The 27,846-nt window shown below is 41.0% G+C and overlaps 2 protein-coding genes across 3 annotated transcripts; one reads left to right on the top strand and one right to left on the bottom strand.

Moving 5' to 3' along the window:
- Positions 1-535: 535 nt before the first annotated feature.
- Positions 536-9,595, top strand: pdp1 (pyruvate dehydrogenase phosphatase catalytic subunit 1). 2 transcript variants are annotated; one of them, XM_071469505.1, is made up of 9 exons: positions 536-668; positions 2,836-3,089; positions 3,202-3,369; positions 4,025-4,236; positions 4,687-4,768; positions 5,930-6,024; positions 6,144-6,312; positions 6,395-6,613; positions 7,431-9,595. In XM_071469505.1, the coding sequence occupies exons 2-9, from the start codon at positions 2,838-2,840 to the stop codon at positions 7,809-7,811; spliced, it is 1,578 nt and encodes a 525-aa protein (XP_071325606.1). In that variant the 5' UTR covers positions 536-668; positions 2,836-2,837; the 3' UTR covers positions 7,812-9,595. The 2 variants fall into 2 exon arrangements, with proteins under 2 accessions (XP_071325606.1, XP_071325605.1); XM_071469504.1 differs by having other exon boundaries at positions 541-668; positions 2,781-3,089.
- A 3,483-nt stretch (positions 9,596-13,078) lies between these two features.
- cdh17 (cadherin 17, LI cadherin (liver-intestine)) lies at positions 13,079-25,884 on the bottom strand. The gene is made up of 19 exons (XM_071470161.1): positions 25,798-25,884; positions 24,456-24,512; positions 23,858-23,953; positions 23,074-23,211; positions 22,781-22,916; positions 21,265-21,423; positions 20,664-20,816; positions 19,843-20,048; positions 19,579-19,710; positions 19,326-19,476; positions 18,306-18,512; positions 18,139-18,215; positions 17,858-18,046; positions 16,692-16,936; positions 15,018-15,148; positions 14,527-14,751; positions 14,298-14,408; positions 13,748-13,864; positions 13,079-13,586 (listed from the first exon to the last, which is right to left on the bottom strand). The coding sequence occupies exons 2-19, from the start codon at positions 24,501-24,503 to the stop codon at positions 13,501-13,503; spliced, it is 2,607 nt and encodes an 868-aa protein (XP_071326262.1). The 5' UTR covers positions 24,504-24,512; positions 25,798-25,884; the 3' UTR covers positions 13,079-13,500.
- Positions 25,885-27,846: the final 1,962 nt, after the last annotated feature.

Genomic DNA, 27,846 nt, shown 5'->3' with positions numbered 1-27,846 from the left:
TTAACTACCTTTAACATTTCATATCAATATTGTGATAAAAAATACCTTGATGGAGCAGAGGTCAGGTTGAGTAGAGTCAACAAAAAGACAGGTTTTGACTTCATTTTTTAAGAAAGCATTGTTCTCTCTTTTTACATCTGAAAAGCACCAAAATGTTAGAACCATAATTTTCTTCTCTTTGTTCTCTTAGCTATTTATTTTTTTCTGCATAAAGAAACACATTTTTATGTGTTGGCTACAGATGGATTCACATTTCAGTGTGTGATTGGTTTGCACAGCTTAGTCATATGTTAGAAAATTCTTTGTGGTTGATAAAAAATATTTAACTGTTTTCAAAGCCATCTTACCCTTTAATGGGAAATAATAGGACAAAACGAATACATCAAAATGAGAATCATAAGAAGTTTTCCCTATTGCATGCTTTCACACACTTTCACATCATTTCCACATTAGCATTAACCTCTACCCCTACAAACATATTTTTGTGGGATGTTTAAAAATTGAACTCTCATCGGTCCATGCATGTGGGGTTTGAGTGGCGTCACGGCGGCTGTTAGCCCTCAGCCAATCAGCGTTCAGTTTGCGGTGCGGCGCTCCAGAATGACACGAACCGGAGGATCAGTGTCAAGACATGAACTCCAGTAACTTCTCCACCTCCATCAGTTAAGGTGAGTCTGAGTTTTTGCTCTGTGTTCATACTTTTAGTTGATTTGTAGTTGAGTCTGGTGGGATTTCAGCTGTTGCAGTCATCTCCTGTGTGAGCACACATCAGTCAGTTTGACGGTAGTTGGTGGGTGTAACCCAGGCACCACTAGCCGCCGTTAGCATGGATGTGGCTGCTCTGCCCAGTTGACAGACACACGTCGTATCCGTTTGAGGACTAATTTGTTAATTTTCTGTTAATGTCAAATGGTGGCGCCCTTTAAAAGCCCCGCTCAGCTCTGAGACTGTGCTGCAAGTCCAGCTAACAGCTCTAAGGTTAGCTTGCGTTGTATAGACTTGCTTTGCGACTAGCAAGGGGAGGCTAGTTATGTCAATAAACATGGCAACTATCAGAGCTCAGAGCTGGGATGGGCCCCCTGGGGTCTGTATGACTCATTCACTGTTTGTGTTTGGGAAGGTTTTTGGCTGTCCATTTTACTCCAACGCAGCGGGGTTAGCCTTTTTTGGATACTTTCTGTAAAACGTTTGAGCATCGTAGATTCATCATCATCATCATCATCATCATCATCATCATCTGTGCTGCTGCTGCATGAGACTGACTAAAAGTAGATTTCACTCTGAGGGGCTGCAGATATACTTAGATTATGCAATGAGGACACATTATATGGGGAGACGCAGCCAGGATCCAGTTCAGTAGGCCATGACCAGACAGAACATTTCTCAAGATCCAAATGTCAGGGCTGAAATTCAGGCTAAAGCTATTTTTAGCAAGGCGTGCAGCGCTGCTGACCTCTCGTTGGAGAGGAGTTCAGAGTTGTAACTCAAGCCAGTACATCCTCTGGTGGTGCTGTCTCTTATACACATTTTCTTCAGACTTAAGGACAACAAAATCGAACTGTCCTGAAACCAAAAAAGTCTTTTTTTTTTTGCATAAGGCTCTAATATGGCATGTCAACACTCAACAGAGTTACAGTGGTATACCTTAGGTTCAGCATTCCCAGTTTCCTTTTACAAATACACTCAGTTGGCAGTTTATTAGATATGCTTAGGTAAAACTAACAGTCTAATACAACAGTCCTGCAATAACCTCGACCTTCATGAAGGTTATAATGTTCAGTGTTAGTTGAAACTGTTTTAGAGAGGTGCTGATTCAACTTTATAAGCATTTTGGATATAAACTACATATGATTGATGTAGTTTTCCGTGCTTTTGAACAGTTTTGCATTATACAGAGAGATGTTTCTGTTATTGAGCCTACCCTGATTGATTCAAGCTACCAAATAAAATTTAATAAACTAGCAACTGAGGTCATATACATTGTTGGTCAGTTTACTGTATATACATTGCCACAAAACATTACCAACATGCTGTCTAACCCTGATCTCCCTTTCCCTTCCTGTTCTTCTTATCTGGTGTCAGAAACTTTACTTAAAGGGCGGGAAAAAAAGGTTTACCTGCCAGCGATAGTGTTTTACTGCCCAAAATCATTTGAATAAATTTTACATTGCTGCCACTGATATCTACACACATTTTATACCTATGGATCATTTTTGTCTTACTCTTAAATACCCAACTTGGTGGCCTCAGATCTGCTAAATTTCACCACATGGGAATGATATTAAGTTTCATTTAATGTTTGGCTTGATAACCACTGAGGGGGCAGAGAAATAAGATGGACATTTCCAATGGTTTAGGTTTCTACAGAGCCCTTACATCATGGAGTTAATGAACAGCCAGTTTAAACCATTGATCTGATTTAATCCAAATTGCTCATGGGCAAAACATGTGAACGGTGGCCAGCAGGGATGGAGGGATACCAAAGATTGAGCAATATATATTAATATTCAGATTTTATGGTTAAATATCGCATTACTGGCCAGTGTAATAGGTTACTGTGTTTGTTGTTGCAGGTGGTTATTTAGGGCCTTGTTACTGTCAATCTGTCCCACCTTCAAAACCTCATCACATAATCTTTCCGTTTGCACATTGTTTGCTTAATGGTGCGTAGAGAGAACACTCTGTGCTCAGTAGGTGAATTGATCTTGTTAAAAGCACATCCAGATGTTGCTTTCTGACTGCTGTTTCTCTGAGTTGTGTCTGTACTGCCTCTTCAATAGGTGTAAATACATCTGTGGTGTGCTGTTTGTGTGTGTGCCTTCCTTGCACCGTCAGCCATGCCTGTGACATCCCAGCTGCTCAGGGGTTTGCCCCGCACCAAGGTCTTGGCCTCCAGTCTGTTACCATGCCAACAACACCAGTCCCATTTAGCTCCTATCACACACCAACCTGCCTCACGACGGCCGTCCCACATGTGGCAGAGTCACCAGCACTCAAGAAGTTACCAGACAGCCTCAATCCTCCGCAGCTACATCCTCACGCCTCCACAGGTCAACTCCATTCTCAAAGCCAACGAGTACAGCTTCAAGGTTTGTGGGGTCCCTCATGCATGCAGAAAAAACACTTATCGCCATTCCTACATTCAAGTTTCCATCTTGCCATTTGTATGTTGTTGTTGTATGTTGTATGTTGTGATTATAGGTGCCAGAGTTTGATGGGAAGAATGTGTCATCAGTCATGGGTTTTGAGAGCAATCAGCTGCCAGCCAACGCCCCTATAGAGGACCGTCGCAGTGCAGCCACATGCCTGCAGACACGAGGAATGTTGCTGGGTGTGTTTGATGGCCATGCTGGCTGTGCCTGTGCGCAGGTAGGGCTGACTGTGTGACTATGTTACTTGACATTTAAATCTTCAGTTTACTCTGATTGTATTTTACAGATTATTGCATTGTTTGATAATAATCATTTTATGTTAGCAGTTCTCCTGCAGTGATGTCCCACTGTGCAAGATGCACAGACATCTAGTGATTTTTTTCTTTTATTGAGTTGAGAACGTTGAACTTTCAAATATTGACATAAGACATAATGGTGGTAAATCCAACAACCTCTTATCATGCCTCATGTTTTTAACATAAGAACTTCTCCCATATGGTTATTAGAGGTTATCTGGGAATTTAGTAATTGGAATGTACCAGTTTATACTCTAGAAATTAATCATACATTTCAAATCCACTTAACACCAGATTACTTAAGGTATTTTCCTCTGTCATTGTTAAGTTGTTTAACATTTACCGTCACCTTAACCATTGTATATGCCATAGTAACAATGACCAAAATATACAGGTACTTGCTACATACTTTGTAAAGTTTTAGGCTATAAGATGTAAACAGGTGTTAAGATGCACATCTGTCAGGATTAGCATACAGAGGATTCTCTGTTTTTCAGCTTGTGTATAACCCTTTTTCATTGGCATTATTTTCTACCTGGAATTGTTTAAGTTTCCAACTCTCCTCCTCTCTGCCAGGCCCTGAGTGAGAGGTTGTTTTACTACATAGCAGTGTCTCTGCTGCCCCACGACACACTGTGTGAGCTCGAGGCAGCAGTAGAGTCTGGCCGGGCCCTTAGTCCCATCCTGCAGTGGCACAAACACCCCAACGACTACTTCAGCAGGGAAGCTCAGAGGCTCTACTTCAACAGCCTCCGAACCTACTGGCAGGAGTTAATAGATCTCACCAGGTGAGGGCTGCAAAACAGCATGGAGGTTGCATGATAGAGTCTAAAGGCCTTTTAGATGGACAGCAGTGATGTGGCAAAACAATGTGTGTCTTCTAATTCAGTTCGGTTACACCACTGTGTTGCCACAGCTCAGTGTTTGCCTTTGTGCAATGTACTACTTTGGCCCATTAAAATGCCATTGTACCTTGTGGCCTTTTGCTAGGCATCAAGACAGAGAAAGGAAGTTTTGAGATTTAAGATCCTGTTTTAGTGGAGTATAAATTTCTGCCCAGTTTCTTAGCTTTTGCTAACGTTTTAAACGGGACTTCAGGTCATGGGTTTCCTCAACTGTACCTTGTAGCAATATGCACACACCAACATTGGGCTGTCTGTTGTTTTGCCAGTAGTGCTGTTCTCGACCTGTGACTTCCTCCGTCTGCTTCACACATAGTGCTCTGTCTCTGTTTTCAGCCCAGGCGAGGTTCCAGACACCCACGAGGCGCTGCTGAGTGCCTTCAAGAGGTTGGACAATGACATTTCTCTGGAGGCTCAGGTGAGAACTGTGTGCTTGCTCTTGGTGGGAATTGTTGGGTCTCTGTAAAAAATGCTATAAAAAGAAGGTCTAGACCTCCTCTATTTCACTCAGCAAATTTACATTGTGAAATTAGCCCTGGAGCAACACTCTGGATGAGTAGTCTACTCATGTCAAAGACTGAGTATCTCTGACTAATATTGTTAAATATTTTATTATTTTTTGATGACTTTTGCCTGTAGACCTGCTGTGGTTCTCCCTTAGTTTTCATTGACCTGTTTCCCATTTGGACCTACTTTTAAAACAAATTAATGTAAAATCCATCTGCCACTTTACTAACAGTGTTGTTACATACATGTTGCACTAGGTAAATTTTCATAGCATACTGTAAATCCTATACTGTTAAAAAATTATTTGTCCAGGCGCAAATTCAAGATGCTTAAAAATATGTTGCCAGTGTCAAATGCAGGTATGGACTCTTAAGTCATATTGATATCAAATTGTCTGAATCATATTACATGTCATTAAATTTGTTCCGAGTGAAGGACTTGAATTCTCTGTCACACGTTAAGATACATATTGAATATCAATATTGCCCCATGCCAGCGAGCAAAAACTGTGAGCATCCAAATTTAAACTTTTATGGTCTAAAGAGGAGCTCAGGTGTCCTTGGCCCTGTGTGTAATTTAAACTATGTACCACCAAAGTCACTAATAGATGGACCGTGGTCCAGGCCTGGACCCAGACGCTGTCCTATCCGGACCTGGACCTATAACTTATAAATGATTGAGAATTAAAATGTTTCTATTTTAACTAGCACAGCTTTTCTAGCCTTTATGGCAGTGGTCACATGATGCTATTGAGCCAATCTTTGCAACTGGAGTCAGTGAGTGAGATGCTCAAAGAGGCAATGGGGAAATAAGCGTGGAAAGTTTAGGAGTGGGATATTAGAGGGAAAGAAAGAGAAAAGCTGTTAAAGCTGTTCAGTTGCTAAGATGTGTTGAGATTGTTTATTATAAAAATGGTTAAGACTGTTAAGATGTGAAGTGGAGTTATCAAAAAAGAAGAAAAAGGGAAACTCAAGCTACAGTTTTGTCTAACTGGACCTCTTTGAATTTTAATTGAACCCCCCCTTATGTACCATATAATGTGTGGAGGCTCACAGCATTATTTGCTCTGCAGGTTGGAGACCCGAATGCTTTCCTGCACTACTGGGTTCTGAGAGTGGCCTTTTCTGGAGCAACAGCTTGTGTGGCTCACATTGACGGATCAGACCTGTACGGAGAGTCAATACATAAATGCATTTTAACAAAACAGATATTTCCTGATGTAAAATAGTTCTTCATATATTCAAGCATATTTTGTGCCTTTGTTCCTCTCCTTTGTGTTCTTAAAGATTTATAGCCAATGCAGGAGACGCTCGGGCAGTGTTGGGGGTGCAGGAGGAGGATGGTACATTCAGCGCCTACACGCTCTCTAATGACCACAACGCCCAGAATGATGATGAGGTGGCTCGGATACGGGGTGAACATCCTCCATCAGAGAGAAAGACAGTTATACGACAGGTACTGCACCTACTAATTCGCTTAGTGTGGTTGTTATTACAGCATTTATTAAAAACTTTTTTTTTTTTTTTTTTCAAATCAGGAGCGGTTGCTCGGCCTCCTCATGCCATTCCGTGCGTTTGGTGATGTGAAGTTCAAGTGGAGTATTGAACTGCAGAAGCGCGTGTTGGAGTCTGGACCCGATCAGCTCCATGAAAATGAACACACCAAGTTTATCCCCCCCAACTATCACACACCACCCTACCTGACGGCCGAACCTGAAATCACATACCACAAACTGCGGCCACAGGATCGCTTTCTGGTGAGAGAAGAGGCAGTAACCGGTTTCATCACTTGTATACGTCCTGTATCTTTGTTACCAAAAGATAAAAGCTGCATTGCATTATTTACAAAAGTATATCTAGGAGAGTTAGCCTCGGAAGATTGAGTCCCCATTCTTAATTCTGCCTATAAAGCTTTGTTTGGCAGACTGTTTCTGCAACACAGCTGTCAGTGGGTATAACATGAGACATCTTTGAATGGTTTGACGAAAGTCAGGTGGTGATTCAGAGGTCGGGGACCAGGCTAGGAGATTGATACCCTCTACTAAATGCTAGAATGAAAGTAAGACACATTATGGACCTGGCTTCTCACTTTAAGATGGGAAACATTAAATGCGCCGGTTAATAACAACCATGACCAATAGATTTTATCACTCATAGCTAATTAATTCTGAGATCTTAGGCAGTGATGTAAACACAACACCCAGGTGAATGTGCTAATTTTCATCCCTTTCCATCTTTAAGAGCACACAAAACACCGTAAACACACCTGACACCAGCACAGTGCTGTTAAACAAGTAACACTGCAGCCACGCTGCATTCGGGCCTGCAAGAGTGAGCACAGCTCCGAAATGAGTTTTAAAAACACACAATCCCTGATTAATGTGTCGCACACTGAGTCTCCAACACTTACAAGAGCTCCAGTCTGTGGATGAGAGTCTGCACGGCAGCTAACAGCTCACTCTTTCTCCCCTCTTTCTCCCCACTCTTTCTTACCTGCTAATCTTGGTATAAATAGGGTATGATATTACTCTCATGTGTTTATTGATTCCAACTGTTCCCTGTTTATCCCTGCAGGTGATTGGCTCTGATGGCCTATGGGAGACCCTCCACAGACAAGAAGTGGTTCGTATCGTGGGGGAGTATCTAACAGGGATGCACCAGCATCAGCCACTCAAAGTTGGAGGCTACAGGGTCACCCTCGGACAGATGCAGGGGCTTCTCGAAGAGAGGAAGGCTCGCGTGTCTTCGGCTTTCGAGGATCAGAACGTGGCGACCCACTTGATGCGTCACGCGGTTGGAAACAACGAGTTTGGAACGGTGGACCACGAGAGGCTGTCAAAGATGCTGTCGCTGCCTGAGGAGCTGGCTCGCATGTACCGTGATGACATCACCATCATCATCACTCAGTTCAACCCTCATGTGATTGGAGCACAGAGACAGGAAGGGCAGTCCTGAGCTGCTCAAAATCCATTCACTGGTGTCACGGTGATGAGTACATACTTCTGTAAATGTGCACTGCAGATCTACACGTAAGCACACTCTCTGGATAAACAGGCCATACTAAGAAAATATCTGAATGAATTTGTTTTACAGTAACTCCGTTTCTGTACAGAATTTATATGTTTTTATGCAGTGCTTCAGAACATCCAGTTTCCTATGAAGTTAAAAATCTCTTATATAACATGTTATTTATGATAATATTCTCCAGCAACGTTTCACACCCGCTTATCTGCAAGGCTGATAAGACACAGTTACTAACAGGTTTTTGTGCCAAAAGATTCAACCACCTCGTTTACTGAAATACTCAGCGGGGTTGAAATGACAGGAATTCCAAAGAGGGTGAAGGTTGTGACTTTATGAGTGAAGAGGCCTTGCAGTACTGACCTGCTTTTTTTCTGATGTGGACTTCTAACTGGTTTGTGCCATGATAACATCGCACTCTGTTTTTCTGTTGTCTGGTTTTGTCATATGTATCCCAGGCACAATCTTTTTCACTTTGTGGGCTGTTTCTTTGTCTGAGGGACTGATGTTACAACTATTGCATTCGTTTTTACTTCTTTGTGTGTTTCATTGTATGAGATATTTTTAGTTCTGTCCAAACCTACACATTTTGTTCAGTATTTACCCTGCAGTGAGTATTAGGATGATGATATCTACTCTACTCCAGCACACTGGATTTCAGGTGTAAAAGTGTCAAATTAAAGTGCTAACGTTGAGCTCACATCCATAGGACATTCCCATCCATATTGGATCGTTGAGAAAAAATATTTCTGTTACACAAAATTTTATCTATTTTCTATTTCTCAGACTTTTCTCTGTAATGTTTGCTTATTTTAAAAATACTGCAAACTGTCTCCTCTGTGGGCTTTTAAAAATTCTTGAAATGACGCAAGCTAAGACGGAATGTGGTTCAGCTGCTCACAACTCTTATTTTGAGCAAGCAGTAACCTGGAAGGAGGGACCACAAACAGACAACACTTCATTTTAAAGGATCACGAGCCAAAAAAAGGTTGGGAGCCACCAAGCTAGGGCTTGTTTTCATATCAAACCCAGTGCACTGGTTGGAGTACAAAGCAAAAACAAAACTGCAAATATTTACAGAATTTTTTTAAATCAGGTTATGAACTCTACCACTACAGGTGGACTGGTATTTCCTGGCTTTTTCTGTCACACTGTCACTTGATTATTGTGGTGCTTCTTTGCTGAAAGGACTAACAGTGAAGTATTCTCCTTTTCTCAGCACTACTTTGGCTAGAGAGAGAGTGTTAGTGTGTGTTAGTGAACCTCTACGCAGACAGAACTTTACCACAGTCTGCTCATCTGGTTACAGCTGTGAAGCTTCTGTTTTCGAGGGGCTGGAGTAAAATGACTTAGAAGGGTTAAAAGGGAAGCATGTTCATCTTGCCTTATGTTCTTTTTTCTGACAGGTCATTAGCAGTGTGGTTAACTGTTTCTTACAGATTTTATTATTTATGACAGTAATGATGAAAGTAGACGCAGACCACTGTCCTGATACTACAGTTAAACACTATTCATGGGGGCGTGCCTGTGTGTATTTTCACCCAAATGAATGAGCAGAATGTAAATTTGAAACAAGCTGTTTGAATATTATTAAGATTATTTATTCAGCTTTAGCATTATGTTACACATGTATATCTACAGTTGTATGTATAAATTGTAACTTATGTGGATTAAGTTTTGTATATGGAATGGTTTAATAAAACACTGAATACACACCACCCGGTACTGCTGTTGTATGTTTTGGTTGACACAATTTTCCTGGATCTGAACGCACTGCCACACCACAGGAATGCAGCAGGACTTCCCAGTAACACCTGGAAAATCAGCAAGTCTCAGGCTGTTAAGTGTTTTCACTACTGAGTGTACATCAGTGTGTTCAATGTTACATGCGCCAGTTAAATAGCGGTTTGATCCATAAAGTTAGTGTCATGAGGCAGTTACTTCACCACCACCAGATGATGCTGCACTACCAGAAAGACCAAGAGTTGAATGGAGATTAAACCTTGACACATACCAGTTCTGGAAATACACCACCCTCAAGTGGACGTATTGTGTAACAGCGTCATAACGAAATATAACTGAATACATCCATATATAACATTGTTAGTTAAATAACTTCAATGCAGCATAAAAAAAGTACTTTATACTTTTCCTTTAATCTTCAGTCAGTTGGGTTGAATAAAAATAAATTCAAACTAGTACATTAACCCACTCTATTTAGCATTAATAGGGAGCACATAAACATAAATATGAACATAAATAAATGCTTCATAACGCACTTTAATGTTTCAATGTCTACATGGAAATTATGAGTGGTGGTGAGGCCTTAACCTTAAAAGATCATGTATTTTAGCTCCCTATTGATCTTTACTATCTCTCTAGCCTGATGTATCTAGGTTTTGTAAGTTGGTTAGGGACTCCATAAAAGTCGGATTTCAGTAATAATTCATTTTAGTTTTGTACCTGTATAACTGTGAGTTTGGAATCAGATCCAAGTTCATTCAATATCAATTTTTTTCTATAAAGTTTCAAACCTCTAAAGACAGAAAAGTTGGGATTTTAATACTGTAGCCTATTCTTTCAAAAGAGTATATAAATTGTCTGTTTTTTCAACAAGCTATAACGTCTTTACAACAACATCTAGTACAAATCAGTAGCTGACCAACATAGCCAAGTGGTCTTTTAGTTATTTTATAAACATTTGCGGACATCATCTTCATTGTTCAAACTATTATAGCAACATGATAAAGAAAGATTTGACAAAGATTACTTGGGCTCAAATCCTGATACACAACTGTTGACAAAAAAATACTTTTATTTACTGTTATCCTGCACATCTCCTTGGGGACTATGGAGTAACCTCACTTACTCTGTTCTATCACAGAGAGAAGAGGAAGAGGGTACTACTTTGTTATTCGTCTCTTTTTGGTCGTCATCACACTGACATACTGTAAGCGTCCAGAACAACTGGTGTGTTTGCTTTATAGGTGACTCTCTCAGTCAGTTTACTGAAAATACACACCTCCGCATCACATTTTGGTCACTCACGTGCCTCATTTCCGCTGCAGCACAGTTGTTTTTTCCAGGACTAGTTCGTAAAAGCAGAGTGACAACTGCTTGTGGAATTTATTTACATTTGGGATTAAGAACAAAAATCATCCCACATAACTAAACTGACTCTCTGAGATAAAATATTACAAGAGTGAGCAGCTCAACACTCAGTTAAACAAAGCTATCCCACAACTTGTCAGTCTTTGATGCGCTTGAGGTCTTAATAGGATTAGATTAGAAACTGTCATTTAAAAAGAGACACCTTTTGCTAGTTTCTACAGCAGTGTATCATTTCAGTCCTCAGTTGACACATTTTTAACATTTTACAAAATACAGAATGTCTAGTTCGATCTTTTATGTGTTTTCTATTCCACAGAGCAAATGGTAAAGCAGTAAATAAGAGGAAGGTTCATTTCTCCTGCACTGAACTTCAGTCGGATGCTCTGTGGAAAAAGGGCGGCTGAGCTGATGCCTATGGAGGACCACAAGTGTCATGGAAGTAATTACAAAGCATTTCATTAATTATATCTAATGGGACAATAAAAAACAGGAATTAACAAAAGATTTTGTTGATGATGAATTACCGGTAATAACCTATAAATAAAGAATTTATATCTTACATACAGATCAAAATGTAAACTGCATTTCTTTTTTAAACTAGGCATCGTTCTTTAAATACACAGATAAAAGACTTTTGAATATTGTAATAAAAGGAATGAAATATTGCAATAATAAAAAATGTTTTGGTTTATAACCTACATATATGAATTTAAGATTTCTTCATTCATTTTATTTATTTTCCATTCTTTACCTCACATAAAGATGCTATATTTTCACATTAATACTTAGGTGATTGTGTAATTTTCTCTTTGAATATGTTATATGCTGTATACTTTGTACATCACACTAATGTATCCCTGTTATAGGATGGATGTTCAGTGGCCACAGAGCTTTGTTTGTATTATTAGAGTTGTCAGTGTTTATAAGGTTGAAAATAGCAAAGCAATCACCCTACGTGTGCGTCCTTTGGGTGAATGTTTATTACTATTAATAAGCTGACTAATTCCTGACTGTTTTTGGGAAACATGGACATTTTATCCAATAAATTTTAGTCATCTGGCCTTTAACTACGCAATCGGGCCTGGTGTTACGTCAAGCAATCATTGTTGATTGTGATTGTGATGTCAATAAACTCCCTTAGTATTTCTATATTAGGATAAAACGCTTCTCCAACAGACAGTAATGTGCAGTGGTGATGGTGAGGTTCGATATTCTGAGGTGGTCGCATCATCCATCTCACAGTTTACTCTCCCTGTCTTTCCTCCACCTCTGCTCTTCTGTCCCTCAACATTTCAACTTCTCCCACCAGCCCTCCAGGACTTTCTGTGTGTGTGTGTGTGTGTGTGTGTTGTTGTGGAAAGTGTTGCTGGGATACAGGCGAAGAGAGAGTGCAGACATAAACACTGGAGAGGCTTCATGTTGGGTTTGTTGTTATGAGGCTGTAGCTGTGCTCCTCTGATTCTGACATTGTTTTCCTGTTTGGCTTTTGAAAGCTGCAGCAGGCCGCTTGATGACTCATCCCAAACACACACGCTCACACACACACTCACACACGTGGCACATGGACTGGAAGGATGCGTGGCCATGGCAGCACATGTGGCACCCGCATTCAACATGTGTGTGTTTTGCTGCTCAGAGTGTGTTTTTTGTGTCACTGCCTCTTTGTGCTGCATAAAAGCCCACAATCACGCCATCCTCTTTTCAGCACCACTAACAATCTGTGGCCTGTCTCCCACTGTCAAAGAGATGACTCAGAGCATCACTCGCTGTGGCAGCACCGTGGGCTCGAATGCTCAGTGGCAGACCGGCATGGAGGGAGGAAGGGGGACAGAGAAAGATGGACAGGACTTTGAACGCAGAGTAAACGCTCGTCAGAAATCTGAACAGAAGGCTACCTGAAGAAAGACAGCAGACAGGAAGCTGTGAGTATGAAGCTGAGGAGTGCTCGTGTTTGATGTCACAGAACACCTGCAGCGCCATGCGTCTGGTCTGACACGTACGTTCATCCACGCACACACACACACACACACACACACACGCACGCCCACATACACACGCACACACACACAAAGATGATGTGAAAATCAAAGTGGTTCGTGGGTTCATTTATTGGGAAACAGAGCAGTGATTGCTCGTTACAAACCACATTGTTCATTATTTTGTGACAACAGAGGCATTCGGGGTTTAAAATGTTGCTGAACATTTCAGATATTCTCAACGGCTGCACAATATTCAACATTTGGCTGTTACATTAAACCAGACAACAATATCAAAACAAGCTCTGGGCCAAAAACTAATTGAATTATGTGAGATGATGAAACTGCTAATGAAACAACCGAAGTCTGGGAGCCACATCTTAATAAATTAAGTCAAGAAGGTGCATTAATGTTTGATTAGCATGGGACCGCCTGACAGTTTAATTAAGTATGCACAGCACCTATTAATCAAGCTCTCTCTTGCAAATAAAATAAAATAAGCTAAAGTAAGTGTGTGTGTGTGTGTATAGTAGTCACTACATCATGGCGTTCCTCTCTTCCTCATGCGCTTTCTTCTTGTTCCCTTTATTATTTTTTTTGATCGTTATGATGAAGATAATAGCTACAAGAAGACAGAGGCAGAAGTCAATTACAGCAGGCAACACACTGGAGTCTGAACCAGCCACATAAAACTGGACAATAACATCTGACAGTACAATGGATACTACGTCACGTGTGAGTTGGTCTTACTAGGTATGACCCTTATATGTTTGTCTGACTTACTGCAGAATACCAGGACGCCAGCCAGGATACCGATGGTGGGTCCAATTCCGTATTTGAAGCTACGGCCTTCTGGTGCGATGTAGCAGTAGCCCAGCTCTGTGCAGTTACATACTTTCACTGGCATGTAGAAGGGAGAGAGCAACACACACGTGCATTAGACACATGCTGTGCAGTGTTAAGGGGTTGGACTTTAAAGGATAAGGCTGGTGTTAATCTATTTTTCTAACTGTCAACAAATCCCATGAAAAGACCAAAACTAACAACGTGTCAGTCCATCTGTCAATACAACCGTTTTCTCCTGCCTGCTGCAGCCCTAAAAGACACGATGAGAACAGTCCCAGTTGTGCGCTGGACAGTGATGAAAGAATGACTTGAAACTTGCTGTAAAGCTGTGTAAAAATTAAGGGAGCTGTAGTTTCAGGTGATAATTCTCTGCGGGTTCATCCATAGGTTCAGTGGAGCTGCTTAGTCCTGGAATCTTTGAAATTATCGTTATGATCAATTTTATTGTTGGTTTTCATCTATTCATGGTATTGGTTGTCAGACTTACCCTCAAATGCCTGTGTGACTCCCATGCCTGCATTGTCTTTAATGTTAATGGGGAGTGTGAAGGTTTTCTCTTCAGCTGTTTTTTTCTTCAGTGTCAGTTTAGCTGTTGTGCCTGCGTGACACACAGAAGGAAACGAGGAGAGTGTTATATGTGTGAATTGAGACCTTTTCAGTTGAACCCCATCTTGTAATACACACTATGACTTTACTGCTACAGTATGTTAACGTACCGTCAACAGTGGTCAGTTCCCAGTTGGGTGACTTCTTGTTGTGGGCTAAGGTGAAGGTGAAGGGCTGGGAGAAGGGAGCGCTGTCTCCATCTTGAGCCTTGAGGATGACAGGTTCAGGCCTCGCGATGCAGACGAAGGCCTTGGACTCTGTCAGTTTGGGGACGTTGTCGTTCACATCCAGCAGCCTCACAGACACTACGTGCTCAGTAGACTTCTCTGGGTTCGCTGTAGACAGAAGTCAGCCAGCATGAAGAAAGGTGAACTGGCTCATACCTTCTTATGGCAAATAGTGGTCAGGTCTTATGGTCAAATGCCACAACACGTTTAGAATTTTGTCATGTGAACAAATAACTATTTGTTACCGCCATTAAAAGGGATTAAATTCCACTTCTGTACCTGTTTTTGCTCTTTCTTTGAACAGTATTTTAGAGAAATTGTGTGGCCTATATAATAACTGCTGAGCTGTGATATGAATCTCTGTATTATCTCACCCTTCTCAAATGCAGTAACGGTGACTTCGAAACTTTCCACGGTCTCTCTGTCCAGCTTGTCTTTGGTCTTGATCTGTCCTGTGGCAGCATCGATCTCCAGCCAGCCATGAGTGTCACCGTCCAACTTGAAACTGCACAACACACAACAGGAATTACACACAAAGCAACACGCACACAGCGAAAATCATCCATAATACAGCAGACGCTGAACTGATGGCCAGGGGAAATATTGGTAGCCAGAACAAATCGATAGTCTGTTTTGGGTAACTCTGATGGTCCAAACAGGGGCAGTAACATTAACAACCAAGCCAATGCTGAGCTAGTGGAACAATGCCTGAGCATGTGGGCTGTTTGTGTTCACTCTACTATCATTCAGTACATCTTGTTAGAGTCCAGCCCATAAACTACAAGAGAGCATGAACATAGTGCCTTCATTAGGTTTCTAAGAGGATGCTCTGAAGTCTGGGTTTAGGTTCACAGGCTCCAGCTATCTCAGCAGTTACTGCAGCCAAAATACATCACTTAATTAAAAAACTTAACTAGGGTGTTGGATGGAACTGACGGAAACAAGTCGCAACCAAGGTTAAAAGTGATACACTGAGAGGCGGCCCAATGGCGGAGTGGTTAGAGAGCGTACCACATGAGCAGATGTTCTTAGCAGGCCGGTTTGATTCCCAACCAGCCCGACTCTTTCCTGCGTGTCATTCCCCCTCTCTCTCTCTGCCCCTTTCCTGTCACTCTCTACTGTCCTGTCAATAAAGGCAAAAAATGCACCCCCCCAAAAAAGTAATACACTGAGATTCCTAACATCCCTGTATTCAGGGCTCATTATCTTGTTTTGAAGGAACACTACAAAGGAAGTTTAATTTCATATTTAGACCATTATCTTATGGAAGAAAGCAATAGCTCTGTATTTCAACAGTTAAGTTGTTAACTACTCACTCACCAGGACAGTAAAGACGCCTATGCTGGCTATGCTACATAGATTTCACTTCAGCATCCACAATACTATCATCCCACAGAGACTAATGGAGAAACCTCCACTTCTCTTAGGTAACTGAGGCAAGCAACACTCCCCCTAACATTCTCACAACCTTTTACATACATTGACATATTGCATCCCCACTTGGTACACGAGCTGCAATAACAGTGACACTAAAGCCCAGCAGAGGATGGTCAGAGGAGCTGAGAGGATCATCTCCCTTCCCGCTCTTCAGGAGCTTCACCAGAGCCAATGCCTTCACAAGGCACCGAGCATTGTCAGGGACCCCCTCACACCCACTTCACAAATTATTTGATCCTCCGCAATCAGGCAGGAAGTTCTGCAGCCTTAAAGCTAAAACCAGAAGACTGTTAAACAGCTTCCTCCCACAGGCTTTCAGCTTGCTGAACAGTCAAGCCATCTCACTGTGACTGGTTGTGGCATAACTTCATATAAAGATTCTTAAATTATGTTATTCCTGGATAACTGTTTTTAATGCACATGGGGTGATTAAAACTATTCCAAATTTATGGGAGTCCAAAAGTCTATAGTTGTGTCATCTTATTATTGTTTGCGCCATCGTGTGCATGCGTTGCATCATGAACTGACATTACCAAGTGTCTCATATATGCAGCTGTTGAACTAAAAGCTGTTCTGACTGGGATGCTGAGCAGCTGTTGGTGTGTGTTTACCCGATCTCTTTGCCCTCTGGGTCCTTTGCCTCCACAGTGAGCAGCACTGATCCCTTGGTGGTGTTTTCAGGCACAGTCACATCCAGGATGTCCAGGCTGAACTCCGGGGCCTCGTCTACATCAGTGACAGACACAGAGACGAAGGCTGTGGATTCGCTGCCATACTCCAGGCCTGTCATGAGTGGCTCTGGGTTACGAGCATCAATCTGGAGTTTGTAGGTGGAAGAGGACTCAAAGTCCAAAGGCTGTTGGGTGAGAAACAGGCTGGTTATAACAAGCAGCTGGGATAAGGGAGGTAGAGAATATTTTTGGGTGAATACAACAGAGTCCTGTGAAAGATCATGAAGAGTCATAATTCACCAGAATGTTGCCATGAAATATGTGCAGTTATCTGCCAGTTGAGGTTTTTGTGAAGTGACATAAAAATAAATAATGATTGGACTGAGCAGACATTTAACATTTAACCTCAGGGCAGACAGCCATCACATTAACAACAGCTATCAGGGCTTCCAAGTATATTTTCTTATGACAGTATTCAGAAATATAATATAATAAGATATGAAGTGATAAATGTTTGACTTCTCCTTGTTAATCTATAACAGCAAGACATATAATAACTGGGCTGCTCTTCGGCTTTTTGTGATTAACTTCAGAAGTACTGAAAAATTGAGTCGATCAGAAGAGAATGAATCAACTGTTTTGAATATCAATCAACTGTTTAAGTCATCTATCAAGCAAAAAGGCCAAACATTTGCTGGCTCCAGTTTCTCAAAGGTGAGGATTTGCAGCTTTTCTCTGTTTTATATTATTATAAGTCTGATATCTTTGAGTTTTGGACTGTTCGAACAAGCTCTTTGAAGATGCTCCTTTGGACTCTGGGAGCTTTTTGCTTTTTATTACATTTACAAAATAAATGGTACATTTATTAATAAAAAAAAAACTGCCAGATGAATCAATATATTGTAAATTAGTATTTAGCTGAAACCAAGTACAAGAGGTCATCACACAAATACAAAACGTAAACCATGGGAGAAAAATTGTGAACTTATCAAGGTATAGGGACCTAAAATGTTACAGCAAGAAAACTTAAAGATCACAATCAATGTGTTGCGTGAAATCATGTGCGTGTGTTTATGGGGGAGATGTAGAGAATGGAGATGCTGCACCTTAGCTATGAGCAGGTGGCCGACGCCGTTGCCGTCTGTTTCCACAGTGAAAATGTTCTCATCGTCGCCAGCCGAGATGTGGAACTCGATTTGAGAGCTGCCACTGTCTGGGTCATCAGCATCTGTTGCTCTGATGGTCACCACTGTGTGTCCAACAGGGGTGTCCTCTGCTAGGGTGTGGTTTCCATACTGCACAGAGATACAAACAAACAGAGGAACATGAAGAAAACCAGCCAATCAGCATGAGAAATGAGAGCCCGGGGACAAGTTCAAGTACTCACATCATTCTTCTCAAACAGGGGCATCTCGTTGTTGACGTCAATGACCTTGATGACGACTTGACACTCTGTGCTGAAATCTGTGAGACAGATACTGTGAGTACTACAGCTTGGGGTAAATGCTGACTTGCCTCTACAGTACTGTCAGGTGTACAGTATGGGTGTGTTACCTGGGTCGCTGACTCTAACATTGAGGTGATAGACCTGCTGTTCTTTTCGCTGCAGTGAGCGCAGTGCCTGAATTCTTCCAGAAGCAGAATCGATGGAGAAGACGGGTGTGGTGGGTGGAGTTTGGGAGATGATGGTATAAGTCATTTGAGCGTTCTGTGTCTCAGAGTCATCGTTATCATGGACTCTCAGATCTCCTACCAGGCTGCCTGCAACCACACAAGCCAGAACTTAAGAATAAAAACTATTTACCAATTTCCTGATGACTTGTAAATGTTCATGAATCTCAGTGAGCTCCAGAGGTCTCTTAAGCTGGTTAAGAGTAAGTCCTAGATGACTGCAGTACAGAAGCAGAGGTGAATACATATCATTGGTCTTAATGAATAATATGTTCACTGAATCAATATTTATCATTCAAAACATTTGAACATTTAATAGGATATTACACCACTTTTTCATGTCTTTTTTTATTTATGGAAATATCAAGATTAGAACTGGTGTTTCTTTTGTTTTATTTCATATTCCATGTATGTTTAGTGTCTGCACTTGTCAATGTGGCACCTAATTCTCCTTATTGTAATTTTTTTTCTAAAACACCCCTTTCCTGTCTTCTCATTTCAGCCAGTTTCCCAACACCAGTTTTCCAACACTAGCAGGAATTTAACACAAACAAAGTTGCATGTTTTTGCAGAATAGAATATCACTGAATACAATTTAAAATATCCCTGCTCTGAGAATACATGCAATTGATCACGTGATCACTGCTCTTAAAGGCTACTCCACACCTGAGTGGAGTCAGGAGATAAATGTGTGTTATTCCTCACACTCATCAAAGACCTCTGACGTTTGTTCTACAGAGGAGTCTTACAAGTTGGATAAATATGGCCAATATGACCCAGAAAAACAGGGAACAGAAAACAAAGCAAACATGAGAAGCAGCATTGAGAGAAAGAAACACTTTGGTTGAATGAGGCCATTCAAGCCCATGAATGGGTTATGTAGTCATCACACATGCATCTTACCTTCAGGCTCATTCTCCTGCAACTCAAGTATGGTCTCCTCAGATTCACACACTGGGCTATTGTCATTCACATCATCCACCAAGACTTGAATCTCCATGGGCGGATCCACCTCTTTGCCGTTATTATCCCTTGCAAACACCACAAGGATGTACTGAAAACAGAACCAAGTTCAAGAATAATTCCTAGATGATAGTCTGCATTTCAACATCACTTAAGGGAGATTTACTGAGCAAACTAAGCATGTGTCATGTACCATGTCTTTTTCTTCTCTGTCCAGCGACTCTGTCAAGAATATTTCTCCGTTTTCTGTTATCTGGAAGGGGAATTTTATCTCTCTTTCTTTCTGCACTAAGCTGTAGATGGCATCAGGGTCATTGGACCGGACCTGGATCCAGAGAGAGGGGGAGAAGGGGGGCGATTAATGAATGGATATAGAGAAGGTATAGTGAGAGTTTGTATTTTCACATGTCTGCATTTGTGAGGTTTGTGCAGAGTTGGCGTGCTTATCCCACCACACCTGTGTAATTCTCAGAGGATACGTTTCCTGCAAGTTCTCTTTAACATGTATCGGTCCTGGGCTGACCCACAGGTTTTGCTGCACAACAATGTGAACTCTGGCATTTCCACTGAGCGCGGTCTCTGACTGTCCTCCCAGGTCCTGCACACGCACAATCAAGGTGTAGTCTGGGTCATCCAGGGGGTCCACATTCTTCCTCCTTACCTCTGACGCCACAGAGGAAGATGAAACTTGCAGTTAGGACCATTGCACAGGCAAAAAAAGTTTAGAGGGTTGAACATCACCAAAACATTTCAGTCGATCTCTCATTTGGAAAACTGAGTCACATAGATTTGGCTGAACCACTCTCCTCCGCTGACCTCGTCAGCTCAACACCCAACAAATCACACAGCCAGCACTGATCTCTCACAGTCGTTTCTTCATTACAGCCTGTGTTTGTCTACATTAACATTACCCATAACTCACTGTCATCAAGTGCACCAGCTTTTAAGCTTAATACATTTATGGCTTTTAAGACTTTAAAAACACACGTGTCACAATAAACTAATCCGTCACAGGTCGTGCTGTAGATTAGTATTTCTCAACTCTTTGTGACACTTTAAAGTCTTAATATCACAGCTATCCAGAGATATTTACTTGTCTATCGTAGAAGCCTAAGATCACCAGAACATCTTTGGATTTGTGAAGATGGAACAGGTAAAAAAAATGAGTTAAACAATGTATATACTATCAAAATAGTATAATAATAACTGTCGATTGACTGATCAATTAATAGACGACTAATCATTGCAGTTCTATGCTCAACACATCTGGACACAGACCTGCTCTCTCCACACAGGTGAAGAAGGGGTTTTCTTCATGGGGGATCGTCTGCACTGGACAGTAGTCATTAAACTTTGTCTTCAGAGCATCAATGCTCTGATCTTCTTCCCTGCCATAATGGATGCCCTCTCTGGCCTTAAGCATCCGTTCCCCTGTTGAAGGACAAACATACATCAAATATCTTTGAGGATGCTTCCGCACATTACATATGTATTTTCGTATGAGTCAGTGGAAGAACATCCCTGCTCTCGTGAGGGTCTGCTGTCTGAGAAATGTGATAAAGCTTTCCCTCACAGTGCACAGATGTGTGAACAGGCATCTTCAGACTCATTCACATGCTCACACACACTCAAAGTAATCAACATCACGCGACACATTTAGGCAATCTGCCTCCAATCAGCATTAATCTTGAGCACACAAGATGAGCTGTGTAATCTGGATTTACAGTGTCACTATACTGCCAGATTACAGGCAGAGATGGACAGATTATAGACTTTCCCACGGACACTCCACCCAGTTCTGTGCATCTATGTCTGGGTTTATGTCTGTGCATTTGGTTGTGTGTGTGTGTGTGTGTGAACTGGCATGTGCGTGTGGCACCTTCTTCTGTGGTGGAGATCTCGCCAGTGATGGGGTTGATTTGGAACAGGAGGATGTGTTGTTTGTTAGGGATCTGGCTGACCAGGCTGTAGACCAGACGAGCATTAGGAGTCTCAGGGTCGTCCTGATCCAGCCCAAACACACGGGTAAATGGGACACCTGGAACAACAGCCCGAACAGATGTTTCAGTTTTACAGGATTTTGCACTGAGTCGGTCACAACAGAGATGCATAAATGCTACACGGCTGGTTTGTCATTCTTACACAGACAGCAAACAGAAATACTGCTTAACCCAGGTAGAGCGTCTTAAAGAACCACAATGGTGCTCTCACATCACTCAGCCTATGAGCTACATATTGCTTGTACTTAATTTAGCTGGCAATCATATTCAAAAGTATAGGCCTACAGGTTTTGGGGTTTTAGGTTAGGTGTCCTACATTCAAAGCAGTCATTGGTTTCCCTTCATTTCAACACAATATAAAAATAAGCTCATAGAGAGTGAAAATTAGCTTGAGCTGTCCATCACAATGAGCATTTATTCATTATTTTTTTGTTTTTATTGACGGGAACAATTCTTTCTTGTTGATGCATTCTAGAGAGCACCTACATCTAATACATGAGACCATTTCTGAACAATCATTTTAACTCTTGAATAGCTTAGGAGTGGACAGTTTATCTTATTCGATGCTGCCTGACATTATCACAAATATATTTTTTCATATATGCTTGTATTAATTAAAGCTTCATTCTATAAAATGTAAATACACTGGATGTGCATCATTTCTCAAAAATTCAACTTTATATATTTGGTATCTTTAGAAGCTTTGGGATCATTCATTCATTAGAATTTATAATAAAGATAAGATGAGTTTATAATTATTGACGCATCGATGTGTCTGTGAGTTTAAAGAGCTTAATCCAAGGTTGCACCAAATCAATGCTTTCCTTTCCACAGCACTTGCCCAGAATGCACCAGTGGAGATCAGTTTTCAAAACAGCAGCAGATTATTGCAAAATAATAAAAATGAAAAAAAAGAAAGAAAAAAAATCACAGTGATGGATTCCCTTCCTTTAACATTTTCCCATCTCTGTAGGTTTATTTTGATATTATAGTGAAACACATTGAAATTTTGGGTTGCCTTGAAGGTAGGTAAACAATATAAAAATCTTAGCTCTGCTTTAGAGAATCATTGCCAGTAAAGTTAAGTACATGCTCTGCAGTTATTAGGATAAAACATGTAGAAAATAAATTTAATCATATGTACTTTACAGTACAAAGGGTCTCTAAAAAGGAAAAAAAATTGTAGAAAGCAACACTTCAAGAGGAAAAAACCATCATTGTTGCCAGTGGTGGATTGTATATGCTCAAAATTCATTGCCTTCAATGTGCATATACTGTACAATTAAACCAATTATTCCACGAACTCTCTGCATATTTTAATCTATATGCCACTTTTAGCTTTGATAGTTTTCTTGTGAGTTTCTCCTCCTCTTGTTTAAGTAATTATAGACACACCTGCCGCGCTGTTTTCTCTGACCGAAGCTGTGTAGGCACTCTGGTTGAAGTGTGGAGCGTTGTTGTTGACGTCCAACACATTTATGGTCACATAAACTGGACCTTCCACTACTTCATCATCTGCCAATGCCTCCACCTGGATATGTTCACACACACACACACACACACAGACACACACACACACACACACACACACACACACCAGTATATATATAAATACATGTTTTATTGCTACTGCAGTGCATGAGTATCATTTTCTGTATGTTTATCTATATGAAGACAGACCATGTTACCTTGATCATATAATGGTCTTCTCGAGACCAGTCCAGAGGACTCTCCAGGTAGAGCCACCCATCCTTGGAAATCTGAATGTCTTCCTTACCTTCTCCACTCAGCCTGAAATTATTCACACCTGGATGGGTCACCTGAAACTATGGGATGAAAGATGGGAGGAAGAAAATTGAAGAAAGTTGTGAACGCAATAAGATTAATTGGTAGCTTTTTAAGATTTAATTTAAGGGGGAAACAAACAGATATATTCTTTAAAAAGTGATCTTAAAATCCTTAAAACCTCTTATGCTTGAATAATGTTTCTGTACACGATAGTAAGCTTGTCCTTCTTGGCTGGCATGCAGTCATGGAAGAAGTACCCAAAACTGCGACTACTTTGTTAAGTACTAATACAGCAGCGTAGCAATACTCCATTTCAAACAAAAACCATGCATTCAAAATCCTCATTAAGTAAATGTACACAAGTATTATCAACAAAATATATTTAAAGTATCAAAAGAAAAAGTACCTGGCCCTTGTGACTCGTGACACAAGGGACCCAAATCAGACACTGCTTTTTTGAAAAGGGTTTAATGGTGCATTTTAAAACTTAATCACATGTTCTTTAATATAAAATGTTCATTTGAAAAATAGAGCTGTCAGATAAATTAAGTACAATAAAAAGTACAATACTTCCCTCTGAAATGTTGTGGAGTAGATGTATAGAGTAGCAGAAAATTTAAATACTCAGTATATGAGTAACTGTACTTTTGTTACTTTGCACCATTGCTAGCATTTGTGTAATACCTGATACATGGGATATGGCACTGGTGTCCCCTCTGGCACATCCAGGACCGTGTTCTTAAACGGGCCTTTCTTTTCCTCCAGATTCTTCCCACCAGCCTATCAGAGCACAGAAACAAAGGTCAAAGGTCACTGAATACAGTACAGGCTGAGGTAAAATTGAACGTCTCACACTCACGCTCACATTTGCCCTTTTCGTTTCAGTGAAACTGCAACTGAATGCAGTCAGGTATCGAGGGCCAGTTATTTATTGAACCAAAATTACAGGACAAGTGGGGAAAATCATATATCCCACCAGAGGACGGGAGAGCAAAGTCTACAGACACACTAACAGTCAGTTTAGCAACAACTTTCACTCCCTTTTAGTTTTTTAAATCAGTTATGAAACTGTTTCCTGGACATGTTTCTTTAACCTTACAGACGGTTTCTTCTTTTTTTTCTTGTGCTTCCTATGTCGCAAACCTGTCCCACAAATTGTGTATGATTACACCTAAGGATTAATCCACACTGACTGTTTCACAGATCTTTTAACAGGTTCATGTATCTGAGTATTTATGAATATGAAGGACTGCAGCAGTAGTTGGCAATGCTATGTACTCACAATGCTGAACAGGAGTGGGAGCAACAACAGATGCACCATGGGTGTCATGATCACAGGCTGGGAAGGGAGAGGAAGAGCAGGAGGAGGACGAGGAGGAGGAGGAGGAGAAGAGATATGGGAGATTGGAGTTGAAAGAAGTAGGTTGAGGAGGCAGAGAGGTGACATGAAAAGGAGGATTTAAATTACGCATTTAAATTTTACAAAGCATCATACTCACTCTGCGCTGCTGCTAAATTCACATCTTGTGCTTGTAGAAATAATGAAGAATGGATAGGAATTAATAAAACTCAATTGATCCCAAAACAATTAAACTTGTGTGAGTGTCTGGGTTTAATTTGACTGAAAATCTGAATTTTATTACAACGTCTGACCTCTGTGACTTTATTCCGTCTGTAACTCAGATCCCAGTGGGTGTGGACATGACAACAGCTACCCAAAAGAATAACCTTTACTTTTGGCACTGCTTTTGATATTGATAGTCATTAATGTCAACCAAGACTAACACAACATACATAAAATAACCTTGTTGTACAAATATATCAGGAACATATTGATGCAGTCTGAGATTTCCTGAACTTGGCGAGAGAGAAGGGGGAAGTCAGCCGCCACAGAAAGTGAAGGTGACATTGAGTGGTAGCGAATGACCTTTTTGTAGCACCACACGCTTTTTAAAGCCCACCAACATCAACTGAAACTCTTTATTAGCGAAACACGAATTTTACTTTGTTACTATAATTTTTTTCTATAATTTTTTTAATTTCTGGTCCCATATTACCTCTTCTGACAGACATATGGTTAACTAACAAGTCTTTGTTGACTTAACCAATTGACAGACTTCTACTTACAATGATTTAACTGACTTACAGTGAGGGAAATATATTATAAAATGAGTTATTTACTGTATTTGTCCAAGAAAGAATTGATGGACAAAGTTGCAAAGTTTTATGACACACTGATTTGGGTGGTGGTTTGGAAGGCCATCCCTTTCTCCTTTAATGACTGAATGACCTTTGTCAGAATAGATTTCAGCTTCTTTGACACCAAATCTAAATAAAACAATGCAGGTAAATTTCACACAATGCTAGGCACCAAGAACAATCCAAGGAAGACAAAAAGAAGCAATGGTTGTTGTCAGACATGCAAACACCCGACACAAATGGCTTGCCAAAGTCAAGTCAAGATCACAGCACCCCCTCGACAAACTTAAAGCATCCAACATGTCAAACACAGTCTGTGAAAACCAACAGATGTAGTCCAGTTTGTGCCATACTCACACCCCAGAAATCTTCTCCAAATACCAAACAAATCCAAAACTGGGAGCCAGGAGAGTGAGGAGACTTACCTTACTGGAGAGACCGAGCGATTCACTCCTCAGACTTCAGAGTGATTCCAGCAGTCCCATCCTGTCTTGGTCAAACGTTAACCAAGGGCTAACCAGCAATGTTTTATTGGATCTAATGATTGTCTAATCACCCTGCCCTCATGTTGAGCTTAGCCAATGGGCAAGTAGCTGACAAGACAGAAGGAGACAGGAAGAACAGAACAATGACACCTATAGTACTGTAAAAGGCAACTCCATTATCATTAATATCAATTTCTGATTTACCACAAATGCTCAAATGCTCATAGTCGGAACATTATTAATGTGCTATTGTTACAAAAAGCAAACAGGTTGAAGGAATTTCACAGTATTGGTCGAGAGTTGTACTTTTTAGGCTGCATCTGTGTGAAATGTGAACAGAAGAAGAAAAATTTGAACAAAAAGGGGATTAATAATGGGAGAAATTTCTCTAGAAATCTGCTGTTCAGCACTGAAGTTTCTAATGTCAGTTCAGACTTTGACCTCTGCATCGTTTCCTGTCAGATTTTCCATTAGTAGCTGTGCCTGATAAGGCGCTGTGTGTGTGTAGACAATGGGACTAACAGATTACACTGACAATCCATTGCCTCACAAGAATGCAAAGCTATGGGGTCATTAAGGTTATTCAGCAGGTCAAAGCACAGAGCATGAAAATATTAAACAGCAAGTTCCAGCCCTGCTCATGACATTGGTTCTTGATAAAGTTTCCCACCTCTCAGAAAACATTCAGTCATAAAATATGACTTCAAGGTGACTTACTACAGACAGGTGCCACATTAAAATGAATGAGTTAATAATGAATTGAATGAAAAATTAGTGGAGGAACATAACAATGCCCCCATCTATAGGGCATGAGGCATCATGAAAATTATGTGAATCATATGCTGTGGCCTTCACAGTCACCAGATCTCAACCCAGCTGAACACCTATGGGAGGGCTGAGCCACTGTGTTTGACAGCGTTCTCCACCACAATCAATTAAACACCAAATAAGGGAATATCTTTTAGAAGAGTGATGTTCATCCTCCAGTAGAGTTCAGAGACTTGTACAATCAATGCCAAGGAGCACTGAAGCTGTGCTGGTGGCCCAACACCTTACTGAGACACTTGATGCTGGTTTTTCCTTTAATTCGTCACCTTTCTGTAAGTCTGTTTTGTCATTGAATTTTATCCTTACCTTCATACCCCAGCCTCACATACAACTGGGATTATTATCCACACATCTTGATGCACACGCTGCCATCCCGGGCTGAGAGCAGCGAGCTTTACAAGCTACAGAAAGCTGCTTGGAAACAAGGCAGAGATTTGTATGAATCTGAAACTGCAGACAAACAGGCTGTGAATGAGTCACTGTTTCACAGGTCCACTATTTAACCACAACCTGTGACTGCAGTGCTGATGGTTCAGTGGACGGAGCCATTAATTCAGATGGAAGTGGCTCCATTATGTAAAGCATGAGTCCATACATGCACACTGCTCTGCCTTGATCTTGTGTGCAGGCAGCCAGAGAGATATTGTGTCCAACATGCACCATCACCATCTGCCTGATGCTCCCGGGACTGAACACACAAACACACACAAACACACACACACACACACTTCCTTGGCTGCGCAAAATGTTACCTTGGCAACACATTTTCCTGCTTTTTACCACTTTTCCTGCAAAACTGAGTTGTGGATCCAAGCAGCGTCTGAGCGTGGTGTCACACTGTGACCCAAATCTCTGATCAGTCCCTGAGCAGTCAAATCGCTGTGCCCAATCAGCTAACAGACACACACACACACACACACACACACACACACACACACACACACACACACACACACACACACACAAACACACTTATTCAGTGGACTAATTTTGTTTCTCCAAGTTCAGCTTTAATGTCACCACCTGACTCATCTTTCATCAGCTCAGTTGTGTTGCTGTTAAACCCTGTTTGTGTAACTGTGTCTCTTTTGTGTCAGAGCTGAGTCACACATGGTGATAGCTCAGTAATGAGGTTTGAAATGACACAAAGACAAAAGGAAC

Source organism: Trachinotus anak, unplaced genomic scaffold, assembly GCF_046630095.1.
Source record: "Trachinotus anak isolate AG129_WGS33_773 ecotype Australia unplaced genomic scaffold, CSIRO_AGI_Tana_v1 ptg000032l, whole genome shotgun sequence".
Lineage (NCBI taxonomy): Eukaryota > Metazoa > Chordata > Actinopteri > Carangiformes > Carangidae > Trachinotus > Trachinotus anak.
The sequence above is the reverse complement of the archived record's forward strand: the minus strand, read 5'-3'. Positions and strand labels throughout refer to the sequence as shown.